The 22,196-nt window shown below is 38.3% G+C and overlaps 1 protein-coding gene and 1 long non-coding RNA gene across 3 annotated transcripts in view; one reads left to right on the plus strand and one right to left on the minus strand.

Moving 5' to 3' along the window:
- Window positions 1-22,196, minus strand: part of nid1a (nidogen 1a) — a 29,597-nt gene that overhangs the window by 1,650 nt on the left and 5,751 nt on the right. For both annotated transcript variants that reach the window (XR_014536387.1, XM_083559034.1), the window contains exons 2-19: window positions 18,483-18,785; window positions 18,062-18,291; window positions 17,628-17,965; window positions 17,379-17,516; window positions 17,037-17,288; window positions 15,960-16,160; window positions 15,618-15,851; window positions 13,589-13,726; window positions 11,741-11,869; window positions 11,370-11,513; window positions 9,748-9,873; window positions 8,397-8,612; window positions 6,600-6,760; window positions 3,428-3,554; window positions 2,616-2,787; window positions 2,248-2,405; window positions 2,036-2,159; window positions 1,498-1,610 (exon numbers count right to left, since the gene is read on the minus strand). Coding sequence is in view for 1 of the 2 variants with exons in the window: in XM_083559034.1 (XP_083415160.1) it covers window positions 1,498-1,610; window positions 2,036-2,159; window positions 2,248-2,405; window positions 2,616-2,787; window positions 3,428-3,554; window positions 6,600-6,760; window positions 8,397-8,612; window positions 9,748-9,873; window positions 11,370-11,513; window positions 11,741-11,869; window positions 13,589-13,726; window positions 15,618-15,851; window positions 15,960-16,160; window positions 17,037-17,288; window positions 17,379-17,516; window positions 17,628-17,965; window positions 18,062-18,291; window positions 18,483-18,785 (3,304 nt within the window). In the remaining variant the exon portion in view is untranslated. The remainder of the gene's footprint in view (window positions 1-1,497; window positions 1,611-2,035; window positions 2,160-2,247; window positions 2,406-2,615; window positions 2,788-3,427; window positions 3,555-6,599; window positions 6,761-8,396; window positions 8,613-9,747; window positions 9,874-11,369; window positions 11,514-11,740; window positions 11,870-13,588; window positions 13,727-15,617; window positions 15,852-15,959; window positions 16,161-17,036; window positions 17,289-17,378; window positions 17,517-17,627; window positions 17,966-18,061; window positions 18,292-18,482; window positions 18,786-22,196) is intronic.
- Window positions 7,506-8,476, plus strand: LOC310736132. Its single transcript, XR_014536470.1, has 2 exons — window positions 7,506-7,591; window positions 7,819-8,476. It is a non-coding gene; the product is annotated as an uncharacterized lncRNA (long non-coding RNA).

Raw genomic sequence — 22,196 nt, forward strand, 5'->3', positions numbered from 1 at the left:
TTTATTAAATCAGAGAGTTAAAATAAATTATTGTTAATTTGTACTTTTAATTTGTTTACAGTTATTGTTGTGTGAATTATAGTACGGTACTATATATATACCGACATAACCCACGTTCCTCATCTGCACATGTCCAAACCATCTCAATCTCTCACTTTGTCATCAAAACATCCTATATATCCTCTAATGAACTCGTTTCTAATCCTGTCCATCGTCAACACTCCCAAAGAAAATCTTCACCTCTGCTACCTCCAGCTCCACCTTCTGTCTTTTACTCAACACCACTGTCTCTAAACCATACAACATCTCAGGTCTCACCACAGACCTATAAACTTTCCCTTTCACTCCTGCAGATACCCTTCTATCACAAATCACTCCTGCCACTCTTCTCCACCCACTCCACCCTGCCTGCAATCTTTTCTTCACTTCTCTAACACACTCTCGATTACTTTGCACTGTTGACCCCCAGGTACCTGAACTCCTCCACCTTCTCCACCTCTTCTCCCTGTAACTGCATCACTCCACTGCCCTCCCTCTCATTCACACACATGTACTCTGTCTTACTCCTACTGACTTTCATTCCCCTTCTCTCCAGCGCATATCTCCACCTCTCCAGGCTCTTCTCAACCTGCTCTCTACTCTCACCACAAATAACAAGATCATCCGCAAACATCATAGTCCACGGAGACTCCTGTCTGACCTCGTCCGTCAACCTGTCCATCCATTTTATGGAATAAAAAACAAATGGCATTTGTTTAAAAAAAACAAAAAAACTAAAACATAATGCAATGTTTGCAAATCTCATAAAGTCATATTTTAGTCACAATAGAACATATATCAAATGTATCAAATAAATGAAATGTACCGTATAAGTAAAAATTGCTAGAGGTTCATCAATCTATGAAAAACTGTCTACACATGGTAAAACACTTTCAGAATAATGATCCTCACCATAAAATTGCAAAAGACTTTAAGTATCTCATCAGCTAAATCTCTGTGCACACGTGAAAATCAATACTGGATGACCGTGATATTCAGGCCCTTAGGTGGCATTGCATTAAAAATAGGCATAAATCTATAATGGGACCAATTGAAAATTGGACAAACATGACAAAGAAAACCCAGGACTGTTAAGCAGCTAAAATCCTAAAATCCTGTATCAGACACAAATGGGACAACATTCCTCTCCTGAAACTCCAGCAGTCTCCTCAGTTCCCAGACATATACTGACCGTTGTAATAGGGGATGATACGACTTTTTTTTAAAACATGTTGCAGAAATCAAATTCAAAATGATCCTATTTCCCATTTCCTCAGATTTGTATTATACTGTGAATAAAATATTGGTTTATGACATTTGCAAATTAATGCATTCTGTTTTTATTATATTTATAAAATTTTACACAGTGTCCCAACTTTTGATCACAAAATATTTACAAAAATAAGCAACACTGGAGTGTCATTATATCCTTAAATAAAGACTTAAAAAAAAGCACACCTTGAGGGCATTGTGTGTACGAGGTGGTAATGCCATAGAGACGCGATCTCTTCTGAGGGAGGAACTCATCCAACTCTTTTCCTGTCACTTGGTCCACAGATACCACAGCTTGCCTAGAAAGGCAACAATGACACACATAAGCACTCAGCCATGACCATATACAGCAGCTGAGCAGTTGAGGTGGAGGGACATTGATCTGTGGGTTAAAGGTTGAGCGAAGCAGCACATTCCAGCGCGAGCAAACGGAATTCCAAAGAGGTCAACATGAGAGCTGCCTCTCAGACGTGGCTGATTGTTTCATTTCCCCTGCACATTTATGACAGTAAAGCTGTCAAGTAATGAAGACTAAAGCATGTAATAAGGATTTGGTAAAAAAGATACTGCTTATACATGCATAGAATATATCAGACGCAAGTGAATTATTTTGTAACAGTAACACTTCAGCTCTAAAGGGCTATCAGATTTTAATAATCAGCATTTAAACGCATTGGAAAATAAATTGCTGGGCAAAAAATACAGTATTTTTGAGCATTTATACCTTCTCCAGTCTGTATAGTAAAGGTTTCTTCCAGAAGAGACAATGCTAAAGGGGTACTGTAGTCCTTCCACGACCTTTCTCCTCAGCCGAGTGTTTGGGTTAATGCACTCCACCTTACGTGTTCCTGCAACATACACACTTGAACTATTTTCCATATGAAAAAAATATATTATGGTTTTATTTCTGGTGCTAGTCTAAAAAAACTAGCCAACCTGCATCTGCCCAGCACAGCTGCCTGGTATGTGGGTCAAAGGAGAGTCCATTGGGGAGTTCTATGTTATCATGCACAAGAACAACCCTGTCTGTACCGTCCATGTTGGACATCTCAATCTTAGGCTGGTCTCTGTTCCAGTCTGACCAGTAGAGACGTCTGTGACATGAAAAAAGAAGGATGGAACAAGAGCTTAGTATAACAGATACGCTTTGGCCATTCACTTTATCAGGTACAACAAATCATGACAAATATTCAGTGTTTATTTCTCTTTCGAATTAAATTGTAGCAAATATCATTACGACCAAAAAAAAATAAATCACACACTATTTGTTTCAGATATCATAGGCATCTAAACTCAGAGCATACCCATTAACCGGGTCAGCAATGATGGCCCTAGGGTTTACAAGGTCAGTGTCAAAAAGGATGCGCCGATGCTGTCCATCTAGCCTAGACACCTCAATCCGGTCCAAGGCCGAGTCTGTCCAGTACATGTTTCGAGACAGGTGGTCGATTGCTATTCCTTCAGGACTTTCTAAATCTGTTGGCATTAACAAAAATAACATATCTTTAGACGGTATTTATTTCTGCCATACCAAGTAAATAAAAAGTACAATTTGGTACATGAGTTGCTTGCAAATCCATCTCGGTGAAGCAGAACTCTACTAGAATAAGCCTTTAATGATTACATACACATTAAAGCATAGTGCAAATTTGAGTATCCCATCTTGCTAGGAAATAAAGATTAAGTGCCCTGCTCAAGGGCCCAACAATGACAGCTTGGTGGTGCCAAGGCTTGAGCCCCAAACTGTCAAACCAGTCACCAAAAGCATTAATTATTAACCCACCAAATTTTTATCACATATTATTCATATTATCACTATTTTATAATAATAACAACAAACTGAAAAGCACCATGCTAAGAATTCCTCACTGTAAAGAATTAAAAGAATCCTTAAGTTATCATTAAAATCCGAGTGGTTAAGATGTAATTCTGTATGTAATGGAAAGTTTATAAATTCAAATCTTAGCAGTACCAGACTACCACTGCCAAGCAGCTTAACCCTAATAAGATTAAGGATAAGGGCCTCTGCTGAATGCTGTGAATGTAAGCAATGACTCATTATATTCAAACTGCCCTTTTTCTACTCTTCTGAGTTGATTGTAAATGAATCAGTGACCTTTTGAGATAACGATCGTGGGCTGGCCTCCATGAACGCTGGCTCTGCTGATGGAGGGCTGTGTGATGTCGGTCCAGTACACCATCTTGTCCACACAATCGTAAGCCACAGCAATCACCACCTTATCCTGCGAAACACATCAGCATTGCAAATACAGTGACGATTAACTTTAGTTTCATTAGCCTTAAAATATGTATTTGACTAATTGACTTTTGTTACTAGGAGTAAATGATGTAATATATGTTATGGTCAAAAATGTTTTGGTCAGACATTGTGCATTATGAGATGACTGCAGAATAGCTAGTCTGTGCGAAAGGAATTTTGAACATTCCAGAGTGGGTGTTACAAATTCAGTGGCATTTTGATCAACCATTAAAAGCCAAAATCTGGCAAATGGTTTTGCTTGACAATAATACATGTAAAGAAACCTTTTTTCAACTAGGATTCATAATCCTAAAACCTATAAAGAATGTGGACTGCATTAATAGAGGTAACATTTGTACAAAAACTAAGGAATGAAGAGACTTGTAGGCAAAACCCAAAATGTGGGCAATTCCACTCGGAATCATTTGTGTCCCACAATAAATACACTTACAAATATGCATCAGTAATACTATAAACACAAATTGAGCAGAATTTAAACACAGGTAAAATGTATTTTATAACAATCTATAAGTATTTCACATGAATAAATGATCCTGTCTCACTTTTCAGATCAGCAACATTTACTTTTACTTTTAATTTACCTTAACCCAGGGGTGTCAAACTCAGGCCCGCGGGCCAAACCTGGCCAGTGGTGTAATTATATTTGGCCCGCGAAATGTGTATTAGAGCTGGCCCGCCAGTATATAGCGCATACACCGCTAATACTACAAATCCCAGAATGCTTTGTTAGTGCGTTAGCGCGTCAGTCGAGACTGCTGAAAAACTCTGCGTACTCAGCGCTGAATTTACCCGGCGATTTACCGACTTTGAAGCCCAGAAATGCAGATTTTGTTTGCTCATAAATCTGTTTGTGATTGACTTTGGAAAGCGCACCAACCAACCTCCAAATGGAGCTAATTGAACTCCAGTGTAGACACGCTCAAGTCAAAGTACGACTCTGTGGGTGCTGCACAGTTTCCATGTATCCTCCCCGACACACTGCACCAACTCCGTGCCCAAGCTGCTCAATCGCTCTCTGTGTTCACCAGCACATATCTGTGTGTAACTGTTCTCTTTAATGAAGATGAAAAAAAACCCACTCAGGAGTCTCACTGATGAACACCTTAACTCAATCCTGAGGACTTCCTCAGCTCAGAGCCTAAACCCCAGACATGATGCAGGAATCTGGCTTGAACCAATGTGCATCAGAGTAAATCAGAGTGTAAAAACTGAGCTTGAATGAATGTTGTCTTTGTGCAATTTTTCTTCTCCAAGGCATGGACTGTTAATGGTTGAAAGATTGTTTTTTTTTATTTTTTTAATTGAAGGAAATTATTATTATTTTTGGTTGTGTTGTTGTTAGCCTGTGAAAAAAATGTACATTATAAAGGAATTTGAGATGCTACAGATAGAGACATAATAGGAAACTAATACCACTGATGTGTGTTTTATTTCCAATAGAATTTCTAATGTGTTTATAATATTAAACTTTGGTTGTTCCAGATTCAATGTTTATGCAAAACTAACATATCTGGAGAGACGGGAAAACATGCACAATTGCAGGTCAATTTTTCATTAAATATTGAGTTTGGCCCGCGACTTCGTCCCAGTTTTTTATTTTGGCCCATTGTGAATTTGAGTTTGACACCTCTGCCTTAACCCATTCATAATTCCACATGTTCAACAAGACATTGCATCATGTAAGTTTCTTGAAAATCATGGGAAGAAGAAAAATATGTTTTTTTTTTAAACAATGACAGTGTGATACTGTGTGAGTTATGAGGTCACTCTGAAAATACAACTCTGTTGCCAAGTTTTAAAGTAAATGCACTTAATTTCCACATACATTTAGCACAGATGCTAGTTAGCCTAATGTGTTTTTTGCTAATTAAATTCTAAACATATTTGAGTCTTTTAGAATGGAACCTTGTAAAAGAAAAAAAAACAAAAACAACAGTGTTCCTCAGGTAATGTTAAGACATTTTAAAATATGTTTCCTTTTCATTGAATGTTTAAACAATGCAGTAAATCCCAAACATTAAGCATTTTCTAAAGTAATCTCAGAGCACAGACATGCTCACCACCGCTACACAGTCATCATCCATAATTAAAGTGGTATACCGTGGTTTGTTATTTTTGCTTATTGCCTGTATGTTGAATTGCAATTTCAATAAACAATATCAAGTCCTATCCTGCCAGCTGACCCCACACTCTTCCACAGAAACAAGATATGGCTCATGTGTTTCCTTTAAAGAAAATTGGAATTGCTTTATCATGGGGTGGAAAAAAATTAAAAAAACAAAATTAGATCAAACTTAAGGAATTGAAAATTAAGGAATGGCCTTGAAGTGTGTAACTGAAGCTTACTATGTCGTTGGAATGTCACGCAATATATATTTGCCACAAATAGGTTCAAAGGTTTATTTGCATTGACAATTCGCTCATGGTGATATGGGCTCATGGTGGAACCAGTGTTAATGTTCACAGTCTGTCTCTATGCATAATTTCAAGATTAAAGTGTAACATTATTGATTACATTAGGCTAATTCTATTGATTTCTCTGTTTCACAAATTTGACAATACCACAGTTGGCGCAAGTTAAGTATTTTGTAGCCAAAGCTTAACTTGTAGCTCTAATATATTCATTAATGGCCAAAGAAACAAGCACTATATCTATATTAAAATTACAATCTTTTTTCCTCTCATCTGATCTGATCTTCCCAGTTCATATTTATAACCACAAGTGGCACATAGCTGTAAAATGCATATTGATTTCTAAGAAAACTGATCCAACTAATTACCAATTTTACATTCCTTCATTATTGTTTGCCAGTCTGCAGACACCCATCAGATATGTATTGAATCTTAATCTACACTAAAAAATGTCAGGTGCAATTTTTTTTTCATTTCGAACTTTGGTGCTCTCCAGTCCTGAAAAATTTGATCAGTGTCATGTTATGGAAAATAATTGCATTTGTTGATGCAAAAATCTAACAAGGCCCAAAGAATTCTCATAGCTGGAACTCACTGGTAGATGTAGCATGGTCTTAGTCTCCTCTTTCTTCATGTTGATGCCATCCAGTGGAATGTGATCAATTTTGCCATTCTGGGCAAACAGAAGATTAGCTCCTGGTGGTGGTGGTCTGACATCCGGCCTGGTGGTGGGGCCAATAGGGACATAATCCTGACCTACACGAAACCAACAAAATGATAAAAGCAGCATTGGGTTGTGATCTGAAATGTACATCCTGTACATTTGTACAAGTGCTTTGCTACATTTCTTCTTTTAAAAACGAGGCCTTCTACGTCTTACTTTCAGGTGACAGAATAAACTATTTCCTAATGATGAGGAGTCATAAGCATATATAATATAAGCATACACTCACCGGCCACTTTATTAGGTACACCTGTCCAACTGCTTGTTAACGCAAATTTCTTATCAGCCAATCACATGGCAGCAACTCAATGCATTTAGGCATGTAGACATGGTCAAGACGATCTGCTGCAGTTCAAACCGAGCATCAGAATGCTGAAGAAATATGATTTAAGTGACTTTGAATGTGGCATGGTTGTTGGTGCCAGACGGGCTGGTCTGAGTATTTCAGAAACTGCTGATCTACTAGGATTTTCACGCATAACTATCTCTAGGGTTTACAGAGAATGGTCCAAAAAAGAGAACATATCCAGTGAGCGGCAGTTCTGTGGGCGCAAATGCCTTGTTGATGCCAGAGGTCAAAGGAGAATAGCCAGACTGGTTCGAGCTGATAGAAAGGCAACAGTAACTCAAATAACCACTCGTTACAACCGAGGTATGCAGAAGAGCATCTTTGAACACACAACACGTCGAACCTTGAGGCGGATGGGCTACAGCAGCAGAAGACAACACCGGGTGCCACTCCTGACAGCTAAGAACAGGAAACTGAGGCTACAATTCGCTCACCAAAATTGGACAATAGAAGATTGGAAAAATGTTGCCTGGTCTGATGAGTCTCGATTTCTGCTGCGACATTCGGATGGTAGGTTCAGAATTTGGTGTCAACAACATGAAAGCATGGATCCATCCTGCCTTGTATCAACGGTTCAGGCTGGTAGTGGTGGTGTAATGGTGTAGGGGATATTTTCTTGGCACACTTTGGGCCCATTAGTAATTGAGCATCGTGTCAACGCCACAGCCTACCTGAGTATTGTTGCTGCCCATGTCCATCCCTTTATGACCACAGTGTACCCATTTTCTGATGGCCACTTAGAGCAGGATAACGCGCCATGTCATAAAGCGCGAATCATCTCAGACTGGTTTCTTGAACATGACAATGAGTTCACTGTACTCAAATGGCCTCCACAGTCACCAGATCTCAATCCAATAGAGCACCTTTGGGATGTGGTGGAACGGGAGATTTGCATCATGGATGTGCAGCCGACAAATCTGCAGCAACTGCGTGATGCTATCATGTCAATATGGACCAAAATCTCTGAGGAATGTTTCCAGTACCTTGTTGAATCTATGCCACGAAGGATTAAGGCAGTTCTGAAGGCAAAAGGGGGTCCAACCCAGTACTAGTAGGGTGTACCTAATAAAGTGGCCAGTGAGTGTATAATATAATATCAAGCATCCCAAAGTACAATCCTAAACATTAAAATAATAGATGCTTGATATAACAAATATTCTATATATTAATTGTAAATTAGTGGAAATATCCAATTGTATTAGGCTAGCAAGACCAAAATGCTAAAAAGCAGAAACACAGTAGAGGTGAGCGATATGACAGAAATCTTCCATCACAGTACACAACTTTTACAAAAGAGCACCAAACCTCTCTGTGCTTACATGAGGGTCTGCTGTCTGGTCCAGTTCTGGTTCCAGGGATTTCCTGGCCATTAGAATACACGCACCAGCACTGGCCGATGCTCTCATGGCACTGCATCGGCGTATATTCTCCATTATATTCACATGAAGGGATGTACTGGCCAACCGTCAAAACTCCTGTAGATGTGGCTGCCAGGGCTGTTTCTCTGTGTCGTTCGCATACAGTCTTTTCACGCACTAAAATGTACACACAGGAAAGTTTGCTTTAAAGTACAAGTTTTACTTTGCTTTAGCGAAATGGTAAAATAAAGAACATACATAATGAAAGAATTACTCAGGCAGATTAAAAATTCCTTTGAAATAGTTACTATGCCCGACTCGCTATTTCAGATATTCTGTGGTACACCACACTCCAGACACAACACAACCATTTCCCAAACACAGTTTCCCATCATTATGCATACATGATTACACACATGCTGTTCTTTGCAACTTACAAAATCAGATCAACATGTGTAAAATCAACACAGACAAGAGTAAAAACAAATATTGTACATGCATGCGACCAAATTCTGATCCCACAGAACAAAAACAGAAATGCACTCAAAGAACAAATGCCTCTTGCATAAGGATTCAGTTAAAAAAAAAAGGACCATTGTTGATTTCTAACTGGAAAAATATAGACTTCAAATTAGTTTATCAAAAGGGTTCAACTACAATCAAGGATAGGGTTAGGGTTAGGGTTGATGATGATCATGATCGTGATGCTGGTAAACAACTAATTTCCAGGAGGACATGACAATAATCAATAATTTGCCTGAACAGCTGCACAATCTGTTCCCAACAGTGCAAACAATCTTATGTGGTATTTGTTGGAAAATAACAGACATGCTGTCAAAATCCTACAATTTGTATAACACTTCTTCTGAAAAAAACTTGGTAAAGTGAAATCAGGAATGTTGTCATCAGCTGAGAGGGTCTAATAAACAAACCCCATACTCAGTTGGTCCAGAAACCCGTTCACATAGTAGAGAGTGAAATTATTCAAAAAAGAAAACAAAAAAAGCAGCCTGCATTCCCTCTGGCCTTGGGGTGGTCACGTATAACCAGATGCACAGAGCCTCACTGTCTGCCATTTTACACATCCGGCAAATTATTTACGGATGTTTATCCTTGATGTTATCTTCATTTAGAATTGAACTGTAAATGATGCACTTATCCTGACTGGGAGAATTCCTGTTTGGGTTTTTACATTAGACTGATTTCTGATTTGTCCCGCTCTTTTTACATCTCTCTCTTCCTCCCCCTTCCTCCATCCCCCTCCTCCTCCCTCTCCCTATCCCTCTCTCTCTAACATACACACCATTCCTACCTGAATCAGCTGTGCACCTAAAGCCATCACCGTAGAAACCTGCATTGCACTGACAGGTATAAGATCCTTGTGTGTTGTAACAGTTGGCATCTCTATGGCAAGGGGAAGTGTGGCATTCATCAATATCTGTAAAAATATGGTAAAAGAAAAGAAATAAATGGTGTATAAATATGCACAAACGTTTGTATGCAAAAAAAAAAACAACAACACATTGCAGTTTCACTTTTTTCTATTTCTATTTTCACTATTTTCAAGTCGATAGAAAACACCACATGTAATGCAAAGACAATCAGTGGACATCTGTTGAAACATACTCGAGCTTGCAGTTTATTCCCGAAGGCTTATACAGGAATTTTTTTCTTTTGCAACATAGTTTGGGTAAGACCATGCAGACCTGCTATGTAGAGTTGAAATTTCACCACGGATGTTAAATGATTTCAGTGTGGATTCAGTCCAAAAGCATTTTTTGTACTACAGCAAGGAGTGAAGAAAGAAACGAAAGGATGGGGGATGGGGGGGGGGTCGAAGCGAGAACAGCTGTGGGGCCTGTAGTCACATTTCCTTTCCCACTGGAGCATGGGTGCATACCATATAAAGCCCGGATTGCTACAGGAGCCTGTATTACTGCACTGATAGGGACACAGATTAGTAACAGGGTTTGCTATGACTGGCTTAAAGGTACATTAGCTGTATAACAAAGTCCACTCCCAAGACCTGGTTTAATTTTTTGACTAATAAAAGCAAGTTATCTCAGTTCAGTATTGCGTTCATCTGCTTTTTTCCTGGTGTGTGCTGAGGTCCAGTGAACACTGGGAGTAAGGAGGAAATACACCCTGAATGAAACATTAGTCCCTCACACACATTTATACACTTGTTTAAACCGTGGGGGAATTTACAGTCCACCTAAAAGCATGTTTTTAGAAGGAAACCGGAAAGCCAGAGGGAAATCAACACGGATATGATGATAACATATAACACAAACAATAACCCAAGCTTAGGCTTGATCTTTGCTCTGAATATGACTTCCTCTCTATTTTTAATTTTCTCTTATTTTACAACTAAATGTATTTTATTTGTAGGGGCTTTTTTCAGCTTTGTTACTGTTCTTCCTCTTCGTAGCACAGTAATGTCAAGTCCTTGTATATAACAGTTTACATTTCTAAACTGTGATGAGTATTTAAGTGGAAACAATACAGAGCTGTGTGTCTGTTTTGTGTAAAGTCAATCACAAGAGCTGCTAGGACCGCAGCCCTTAATAGCAGACTAAGGATTTTTGACTATACATCACCATAGATCTGAAGAGCTTGTGAATAGAGTAGGCAAAAAATTAACCCTCATCTATAAAGAATGTGGTTTACTGTCGCAATAGCGTGATTTGTCATATGGTCATATTTTCATTGCCGTTGTTTGTTATGCCGCTGTTTGTTATTAATTCCCAGCCAATTATTTAAACTTGAATATTTGTTTTTGTTTTTATAAAGATTAGGCTAAATGTAACTACATACCCACTCATTTGTTTTCTATTGCAGAGAACATATTTAATTATCTAAAGGAATGTGTCCTACTTTTTTTTTATCTGCCGGTTGTTGATGTTAAAGTTTGTATCAAACACACATGCCTACCTTGGCATACTCTGCCATCTCCTGTGAAGCCAGGCAGACAGGAGCAGATGTACTCTGAACCACCGGTGTAGCTACAGCGGGCGCGTTCAGCAATGTCACAGTCATGTGTCCCCCTCTGGCAGTGATTGATGTCATGGTGGACTTCTGAGCGGAAAAAACACAGACAGGAACGAACAAGCTACTTCCTGCTTCTTTAAGCTAGGTCAACTTTCCTGTAGTTGTTTGTAAAACGACAAAATGCGCGCGCGCACACACACACACACACACACACACACACACACACACACACACACACACACACACACACACACACACACACACACACACACACACACACACACACACACAACCACACTATTTGTTGCACTTACGGACACAGGTGCGGCCATCGGCGCCGAACTGGAAGCCGTCCATGCATTCGCAGCGGAAAGTCCCAGGATGATTATTACAGATGGCGTGAGCGCCACAGATCCGTGCGGCCTCGACACATTCATCAATATCTAAGTGATAAGGAAGAATATTGTTAGCTATTTTAAGTTTAGACAGTTACATACTCTTTACAACACATTCCCACAGTAAAGCTTCCTGTGGAACAGTATAACATGAAAAGTGTGGTACAATCTTAAAACATTGTTAAAAGCCCATAAAGCTCCAGCAAATCTTTCACATATTTATTATACAGCATAATACCCTTTGCATAATGGATGTGCAATGTTACTAATGTGCAGTTTCTGTAGCTAGAAGAGAAAGAAGTCTTGAACCACTGAAAAATGTCCTGTTTTTTCTAGTCATCAATTTGTTTTTACCACGGTTATCTTGAAAGGCAATTATCAAAGACCCAAGGGAAACAAGGGGGACGAAAAATGGCAAAAACATATGCTATGATACAGATCAGTTTTTTACATTAATGGTCCAGCAATTTTTTTTCACCCTGAAGTCACATCAGACACAGGGTCTGTAATGAAAAAGTAAAATAAAAACAGCTATGACTCATTCTGGGCATCAAATCAATTACTAATTTTGCCTTAAAATATATTTAATAAATATATGGGTACATATTGTTACCAATTGTATATTAATCTACATTCAGTAAGAATATGGTGGGGGAACCTAGGAAATACATCCCCATACCTCCCTGTTTTAGATCATTTTAATTCTACTTTGTTTTGAGAAAATTTTAATGTTAATAAAAACTTAACTCATACTCACTCAAACTGAATTAACTCATACTCACTCAAATTTAATGAAGACCGAAACGTTTTTATGATTGATGGTATGGCCCACAATGGTCAGATATTATTCATAAATGATTTGCAAAAGCATTAACAATCATGTACATGCTGTATAAGTTGGAAATTTTTTTAAATCTTATTAGTACAGAAAAATATTTTCAACCTTACGATAGTTCATGATCTAAATTAGGTGTGCTCATAAATTACTTGGGGTTTTTGTTTATTAATATACATATGTTAGAACAAAGAACATTTGCATTAACAAACCTTTTGTGACATTGGATGAAAGAAAGAGTTTAAAATAAAACTTTAGCTATGACGACGTCATATTAAAAGAAATGTTGTTGTTTTTTTAAATAATTAATGACAAAAAATATAATGGTTCAGTGCTTTATTTTTATTTATTTATTTTGTTATATCTGAACATAGACACACTTTAGCATTTAAGGCATATTAAATATATTTATGTGTTGGTATAAGAGAACCAGTAGTAATATTCATTCCACTGTTAAAACGAATCAGCAAAATGCCGCTGCGAGCCTAACCGAGATAAAGCAGTCTGTATGAAATTAGTTTCTTTCCATTATCAGATGGCTTTCCAAAAAAGAGAGAGCTGAACTTTCTGTATATTGTAGTTTTTACATCATGTTCAGGCTATTCAGGCATCATATTCAACTTCAAACTTTTGGAAACATTTAGAAATACATTTTTAAATTGCCATATGTTGGGAAGCCCATTAAGTCTATAATACTAAGATTGAGTTTTGTTGTTCTTTGCATGATTTTTACAAAGCAATTATTTAAATTTTGCACATGATCAGATGTTTTCAGAGAGAATTTCAACCAGACATTTGCTCTCGGTAAGTCACAAACATATGGGCACTAAAAATCCTCAAATTCTAAACATATTCCTACACAGCTTACATACATAGTATAACACCAATCCACTGGCTTGGTTGGTTATATATCAAATGGATAGGAGACTCACCGTAGCATGCGCGTCCATCGCCTGTGAAGCCTGAAGCACACTGGCATGTGTACTCGTTTCCATGTCCAGGGAGGCAGGCTGCATTGGTGTCGCATCCGTGTCTCCCAGTGTAACATGCATTCTGTTCCGGGGTTCCACCTGAAAACAAAATGCATGAGCGTTTGCACCTAAAAATTATTTTACTCCCATACATGAAATAAAGACACTCCAATATTTACTCAACTGTTTAAATATTTATTTACTGTTTTTAACCTTTAATACACATCCATAATGATGAAAATATTATACAGCCTTCAATGTGGTAAGATACACAGAAAAAAACTCAAACTGTATGACAGCAAAATCCAGACTCAAAGTAAAAATTTCACCACAAATCTTAAACTGAGCAAGAGTTCATAAAAAAAAAAAAACACATTTCACTCTGCATTTAAAATTGTTTTTTAATGCTTCCCAAAATAATAATAAAAATAATTAAAAGATAATAGAGATAAGATGATGTTGTTACTTTCTACATAACATTTGCTGGAGATGTTCTTTATTTCTTATTTATTACAGTATCATCATGGAAAAAATATCAAACTCTTTGTATTTATACTTTCTAAGATCAGCTCTGATCCAGAATGCTTTATTGTATGTTATTTCTTTTGTATTCTATAAATATTTAACCTACAAATCCATGACTGAACTCTTTATTGACATTGGTTCTGGTTGACATTGGATCTAGTTGAAATACACTCTCAATTCCAAAGTCTTGCTCACATCCCAGTCCCAAACAATCCTGCTGTTCAAACATGATCGCGCTATTGAGCACCGCAGTGCTGAGAGAAGACATGTCGCTGGGCTGTGAGACAGCTGCTCATTAGCGTTTGAACGGAGTGCTCGGCCTGACAGGAAGCACTCCGCAGATGTTGGTCCTCTCCAGCTGTAAACTCCAGCTGAGCCAGGCCTACATACATAATCTGCCCCCACACCCAGAAACAACCCCTACAGCCACTTGAGCTCACCCACCTACCATGTGATAACACACACACACACACGCACGCACGCACGCATGCACGCAAATACAGATGCACTCATAACAACAAAAACAACAACATTGCCTAGTCTTTTTCCAATCTTTAGCTGTCTGCCCCCACTTTTGTCTGAGAATCCTGTTCTTAGCTAAGTGGGGTGAACCTGATTTAGCCTTCTGCTGTAATTATAAACAAAGTTCATGTGCATTCTGAGATGCTTTTTCACTCACCACGGTTGTAAAGAGTACTGTAATTTTCGGACATATATAAGCCGCACCCACTGAATTTTAGAAATATTTTTATTTTGAACATAAATAAGCCGCAGGTGTCCACACTAAAACTAATGAACTTTGACTAACGGGTGAAATATGTTGCGCTTCCTTTAGGAGCATAGCGGTATTTTGGGAATAGCCTGGCACTGCATGTGTGCAAGACGAGGATTATGTCATTATTTTCTGATGCTCATTTCTAAGTTTCTTTGACTTACCCGTAACGCTGTTGCCAAGAAAAATAAAAAAGCACGAGTTTTGGAAACCTGTCTGTGCTTATATGATTTCTGTTGCAACTGGAGTTAGTGAGCTCTCCCTTCACCCAGACTCAACGCGTTACAACGGCTTGTATCTAAACAGTAGCCTACCAAGGAAGTCATTGTTCACTGTCTTCCTCCTTCCTTTCACAACTATTTCTCTCGGGAGTTTATCTTTTGGCATCGGCGTGCGTTAAAAAAAAAAGTTTTTTTCTCCCGATGCCGTGCAGCTCAGAACACAGGTGAGGCGCGTTTTTTCGTTTCCGTTCGGAAATTTCATTGGTCTAATGTTATGGGGTTCCGTTTTTTGGGTTGAAGTTTGTGAAACCGGGAAAAACCCTGGAAAAATTAATAAATAAGCCGCTTCTTTGTTTAAGCCGCGGGGTTCAGAACGTGGGCTTATAGTCCGAAAAATATGGTAATTATTAGTTTTAACATAGACTCACATTAGCCTGGCCAATATCTGCTTGATAATGACAGAGCTACTTACCAACAGGCCCGACCTTGTTGCTCATGGCATAGCGGATGAGCTGATTGGTAGAATCGTACATGACGAACACCTGGTCCACGCTGAGCTGCTGGCTTGGTTGTAGAGCAGAGAGAATAGATTCACCATGCTGGCAGCTTTGGAACGTGATCCTTTGCCTCCACTGGTAGCTCAGAGTCTGAACAGGACCATCAGGGGGGCTTACTGTGTATTCCCGCGTGGACGTAGATGTGATCACTGAGGTGGGAAATGAGCAAAAAAAGAGAAAATACAAATGCTTTACTCTTTGCATTCTTCTGATGACGGCTGCTGCATTGAGATGATCATGGTAAAAGTCTGACTCACAGTTGCTAGAGTATTGGTAGATCTCAAAGTAGGGATCAATTTGGACACTGGCACCAGGTAAAACTTCTGGGATCCTGCCATCCAGGTGAGTGCTCACCACTAGGTGGTCGTGCTCGTCGATTCCTTTGAACTCCTGGGTGATGGTAAGTTTCTCTCCACCTGGCTGAAAGCTTACCTCAGCTCGACGAGTGAAAACTCCTCCTGTGGGCAGTGGAACAAAGAGGGTTGAAGGAGTAAAGTCAGAACATCAGAGATAGTAGAACTTAAGGCATGACCTCAGACATCTGTTTTCAGTTTAAAGATGTCAGATTCTGAGAGATGAGGAGTCAGCTGGAAGTGTTTCCTAAGCTTTGTGCTAAGTAAATGAACAAGTTTAGGAAATGAACTCATTGGCACCTTTATCCTAACAGCACTTAAGAATGATGAAAATTTATGGTGGTGCCACTCAATCTTTTTTGCCATTTTAAGATGAGGTATGTTTTTATCAGAATACATTTTGCATAGCTATGCTGTTAAACCTTGGCAAACAAATATGCACAAAGTCGACCTGAAATCTAACACAAGAGGCTTGATATGTAGTAGCTTATACACAAAAAACCCCAGAAGCATTCTTAACCTTGTAGAGCATGATACTGTCAATCAACACTGGATAAACTGCCCCAGTCTGATCTCAAGAAAGTATATTAAAATAGTATAGTGTAAAAGGTTAAACATAAGTATCTCTAGCAGTTTAGGGTAGGTGATATTGGAAAATATATTTGTTACACAGGCATCAAACATGTAGGGAAAAAAACAACAGACATAATGCTAGAAAATCCTCACAGATATTAGCAACAATTACATAATAGCTGACTGTGAGACAGAAGGACATAAAGAAATAAAGGAAAATATGATTATACATACAGTTAAAAAAACATGTTTATTCTAAATCGATTTTTTTGATTCAGAAATCCCATTTACATGAGCATTAACAAATATAAGCTTGAATCCAAATGTCTTAAAAAGTTATTCAGTCTGGTCTGGCCAAAGTTAGCCAACTGTATATATACTTATTTACATCACATGGCGTTCTCTTACCAATAACACTGAAGCCGTTCTCATATCCAGGCTGCTCTAGGGCGAAAGCCCAGCCAATGATTCCTCCGAGTGAGGAGAGAGGCTGCAAAGAATAACCAACACTGGCTGGGATGTTGCTAATAGCGACATAAGCCCGTCCGTCATTCACTACCACATACGAGTGCAAGTCGTTGCCAGAGAACTCGACTGGGAAACTTGAGCTGCCAACGTAGATTCTGCCATTAACTTTCCCATTCATCCGCTGCGGTTTGCCTGCAGACCGGGCAGTAAAGGTCAGTTAATGTGGATCAAAAATATCAGATGGAAATGGGTACATATAAATGTATATTGAGATAAGCATACCCGCAGCGACACAATCGTTCCCGTTGCCATAATAGCCTTCCTTACAATGGCAACAGTATCCTGTATTGTAATCTCGGCAATCTGCAAAACTGGAGCATTTGTGTCTGTTGTTGGTGCACTTTTCATGATAATTAAACACTGCAATAGAAGAAAGACCAACAACTTTTTAAAAAGACTTTAAATATGTGAGCATGTCAATGTATTCAGTATACAGCAGCTTTTGCCATTACATTGAGTAAAAATTTTTACCATTAACATTTATGTTTTCTTCATGCTCATCCAGAACTAGCACCTCCTGATTGTCTACTGGCCTGGGCCCCCGTGGTATAGGGTAGTGCTCATAATAGGCCCTACCCTTGAATAAAGGTGGTGAGTTTGTTATTGGTATTATGAATTCTGGTAAGGTTGTTTTTGCATCATAAAGTAACTCATCTTGTCCAGAGAATACGGGCTCTGAAATTTCTGGAAGTTCCCGAAGAAACACCTTCTTCTCCACAGTGGTGACATGGCCTGGTATAATATTAGTGAAAACAGTGGAGGAACCAATCTTGTAAACCCACAAACCATGTGTGCCAGAATTTGTTAGTCTGAGGAAAATAAGGAAAATAAGAGTAAGCTTATGGATGAATCATGTTTAGTCTTCATCAGGATAAAACACAAAACATTTCAGAATTAACACTTACTCTGTGAGTTCACTGACATCTGGGGACTCGACATTAGCTGGGATGCGATAATAAATGCCTTGTGTAGGCCAGATCCAGGACCCAATAGCACCCTGACTGAAGCCAGCCTCAATGGCCCGATTCCCATCCTCTATAGGAGTGGAGAAGTAATGCATGTCATCTTTTGGGTAGAGCAGGATGGCATAAGTGCTCAACTCTGTAGTTGCTAATACAAGCTGGAAAGTGTTTCTCTGAAAAAATATATGGAAATATTGGTTTATTTTTCAAATACAAAAAAACTATAACTATTTAAATGCAAAATAAATTGCATAGCATGAATATAAAAGCTAGAAATCCTAATGGTTTCTTTTAGAGCTGATAAGAAATTACTCATAAAAAAAAAAAAGTGTTCAAGTGTCTTTGACTCTGTAAAGGGACTTGCTTTTTTGTAAGATCCATCTCCTCTTTCTGGTTCTCCCTGAGCTGCTACATTATCCCAGGTCACAATGAAGGCATGAATCAACTCAGGCTTGCTCTCGTCTGGAAAAGCCAGATGAATTCTTTTGGCAAGCTTCTGCAACAGTTCTGAGCTGGTGTCCTGCCTGAAGTAGACTTTTCCAACTCCATCGCTTGTGTCCAGGTCCCCAAGGAAAGCTGCGATAACGCCAAAAGTAGCGGGCATCTTACCCAAATACTTTGACTGAGCTGGAGGGTTATCCACAGAGACAAATCCATTGGTGTTGACCTACCAAAGAAAGATAATACATAAAGCATTCAAAGCTACCACTTTAAAAGGAGAAGCATCTACAAAAATAAAACAAATATAAAAATAAAAGATGAAACTAAGACAAACGTCATACACAACCATTTGGTTATATGCAAGTCACACAATGTATTGACTGAGGTCTGGACTTCATTACACTAAAATGTCTATCAGTCATTCTCTTTTATATTCCAATGTCAGCATTGGTCTTTCCCCCATATACTGCAGAAAGGATACATTCTTGAACCTGATTATCAGATCTAACAAAAGTAATGCCCAAACAACAGTATTGCTTATAGCATTTTACATTTTATATCATTACAAGAGGGATGTAAGGAACAAATGACCAAATCAATGTCAGATTTCTTTTGGAACGTCTAATCATGTAATAGAAAATGCTAATGACTGCATAAACGAATGTTTATCTGAAGACCTTGCCTGTGATCTTAGTTAAAACAAGTACTATAGGCCTTTTATGGTGTTTTTTTCATTTTCCTGTTTATATTACAGCCTGTGTGAAATGTGTGCATTGTGTGCATATCTTGTGAAAAATCTCCAGGGACTCTGTTAAACTCTGGCATTTCAGTTCATTATTCCAGTTCATAGTACAAACCATACAAAAGGCATGAGAGATTTGTCCCTTTAATACACCCTCAGGGATCCCTAACAGGAGAAGCCGAAAGAAAGTTTAATACATCCTCAGGGATCAAATCTCTGCTTGTATATTTATGATGAACAACTTCATGAATAAAATGGAAAACATATCAGCTTTAAAAACACATTCCATTATTTTATATATAACAGCATCTCTCACTGTATTAAAATTTACAGTTTATTTAACAAGGAAAACCATATATAAATAGAATGATATACTGACATATATATACAAAAAATAGCTTCCAATGTCAGAGTTTTGGAGAAGTCTATTTCTCTAAGCTTTTCTGAAAAAGAAATAGAAAAGGGAAATCTTTAGCCTGGAGTACAGTGTGTTTAATCATTATTGTTGTTTGTATTTGTTGTACTTCAATAAGCTGATAAAACAAGTCATTACACAAAATTCCTTTCACATAAAATATGAATATGCATGGATATTTCTTTTAACAAACAAAAAAAATCTTTGGAAATTGATGTGGTGCAAAATAAATAAAACACTTCACATAAAATAATAAAGACACTGCAATACAGTGTCCATAAAAAAACCACATCTCTCTGAGCTACTGATTGATAAAGTGCTCTTTATTCCTGCTGCTACAGTCATTTATAGACTCTGAAGTGACACTGATTATAGACTGAAGGGCTAATAAACCTTGGCGTGACTGAGGTCTTGTGTCTTCGGGAGGTCTTTCATGTCTACGACATGCCTGAACGACAATAGCAGCTGATGAAAGACGAGCACATTTAACTTAAGAGCCACCTCCAGAGTGGATCAGGGGTCACTTGGGAAATGAAACATGCCAAGGGAGCTGTGTTTTGTTTAATCGTAGTGAAGCAAATGACAGCACTGACTCTTATTAAAGGCTTTTAAACAGAAAAAGAAGGAAATACCCTACACAGTTCTGGGAGGCAGAACTAATCTGAAGCATATTAGTCCTCACTGAGCTAATATACATGAAAAGGGAAAAAAGATGTAAGGAATCTATAAGGCTTTATATATTATAAAAAGAAAAGAGTTTCTCTTACAGTTAGCCCATGAAAATTAATACAGCTCAGTGGTTAAGGCATTGGGCTTTGGATCAGAAAATCACAGGTTCAAATCCCACCACCACCAAGCTGCCACTGCTGGGCCCTTGAGCAAAAGCCCTAAAACACTCCCCTGCTCAGTTGTAAGTCGCTCTGGATAAGGGCGTCTGCCAAATGCCGCAAATGTAAATGTAAATTTTACAATTAACTTTATAGAACAGCAGCTTGGACAATTGTGTTGGCTATAATGCAATCTAAGTTTTATGTTAATGCACTCAATTTACAGCGTTATTGTTTCTATAGTTTTTATAGTTACACCACATTCAGGAACTGAAAAACAGCCACTTGGCATAATCTTACATGTAAATCTAATGCTAAAAAAATAAACATTTATAGTGCATATGTATGTAGACATTTATTTAACAGTAAAAGTTTAACAGCTTGTCTCCAAGGCATGATTGTTTATAAATGCTATAACATAAGTGATAACAGGAACTAACTTTCCCCAACTATAAATGCAATTATTAACAGAAAATCGTACAAATTAAAAATTTAACTGTAATTGATGGTGTGGTATAAGGAATAAGTATATGGAATAAAAACACTTAAAAACACGTTTGTTACGGTTGTACATTGGCCAAGTGTTCGATTTTTATCATGCCCAAACAAAACTTAATTCTTGCAAAGGTTTTCCATGCGATCCACAATGCCCGTGGTACCTTTTCTGATCAGGGAAGAATCGCACAGCACACAGAATGGCGCATATGTTCTTCTTCAGTTTAATGCAGATAACAGACAAGTATATATACACACTGGAAAAAACCTAATCTAAAACTGTTTTAATTGGGTAAGAAGACATAATAACCAGAGATGTTTGAGCCCAGCTAAAGACTTCCTGTATACCTTACATACATCGTAAAGATCCAATAGACACTGAACAAACAACATAGGAATGTGTTTAGAGAACCAGTGTGAGGCCCAACACTAACACCAAGTTATTAATAAGAAAGTCCTATCGTATTTTACAGACACAACCACACTAATCGGAATCCTTAACAGACAGTGTGAATGCTTAGCTCTGTCCTTACCCTCCCTATGAGAGGAATTCAGCCAGGAGTTGCCTAATCAAACTTCTACCCCTCTATGCCCTGCAGGGGAGGTGGACCCAGGAACCTGCAGGCCGATATCAAAAGCCAGCTGAAGGGCTCGGCTGCACAGGAACTCACTAAAGCAACATGACCTCGACCCGAGCAAGCAGAGAACAGTTTTGAGAAAAGAAAGGAGAGGTTTTGTGCTGAGAAAGCATGGCTATGTGAACTGCAGGGGGGAATGAAGCTAAGTCAGCAAGCCACTAACATACAGCTCAAAACACACTGCTTAAACCTCAATTAACACTTCCCATTGACATTCACACTTTCTAAATCTATTTATAATCACTTTAGTGAATAAATTTTATTCGAATGCATGTATAATTGAGGCAAGACTCTCAAGGATTGTTTTCTTTCTTAAACAAACACCTCACCAAGGCCTCGACAATGTAAACACTCTCTAATGAAAGTCAAATGAACAGGAAGACATACTCAAAGCAAACTAAACACTGCCTTAAAGAAGAGAGGAAGTACATGGAGTCTGCCGACAACTAAAGCACTTGAGGTCAGAACGGGCAGCAATCTAAAATCCTCCTTTCTTTACTCAGAAGGTCATGAGCAGGGT

Source organism: Silurus aristotelis (assembly GCF_946808225.1).
Source record: "Silurus aristotelis genome assembly, chromosome: 13".
Lineage (NCBI taxonomy): Eukaryota > Metazoa > Chordata > Actinopteri > Siluriformes > Siluridae > Silurus > Silurus aristotelis.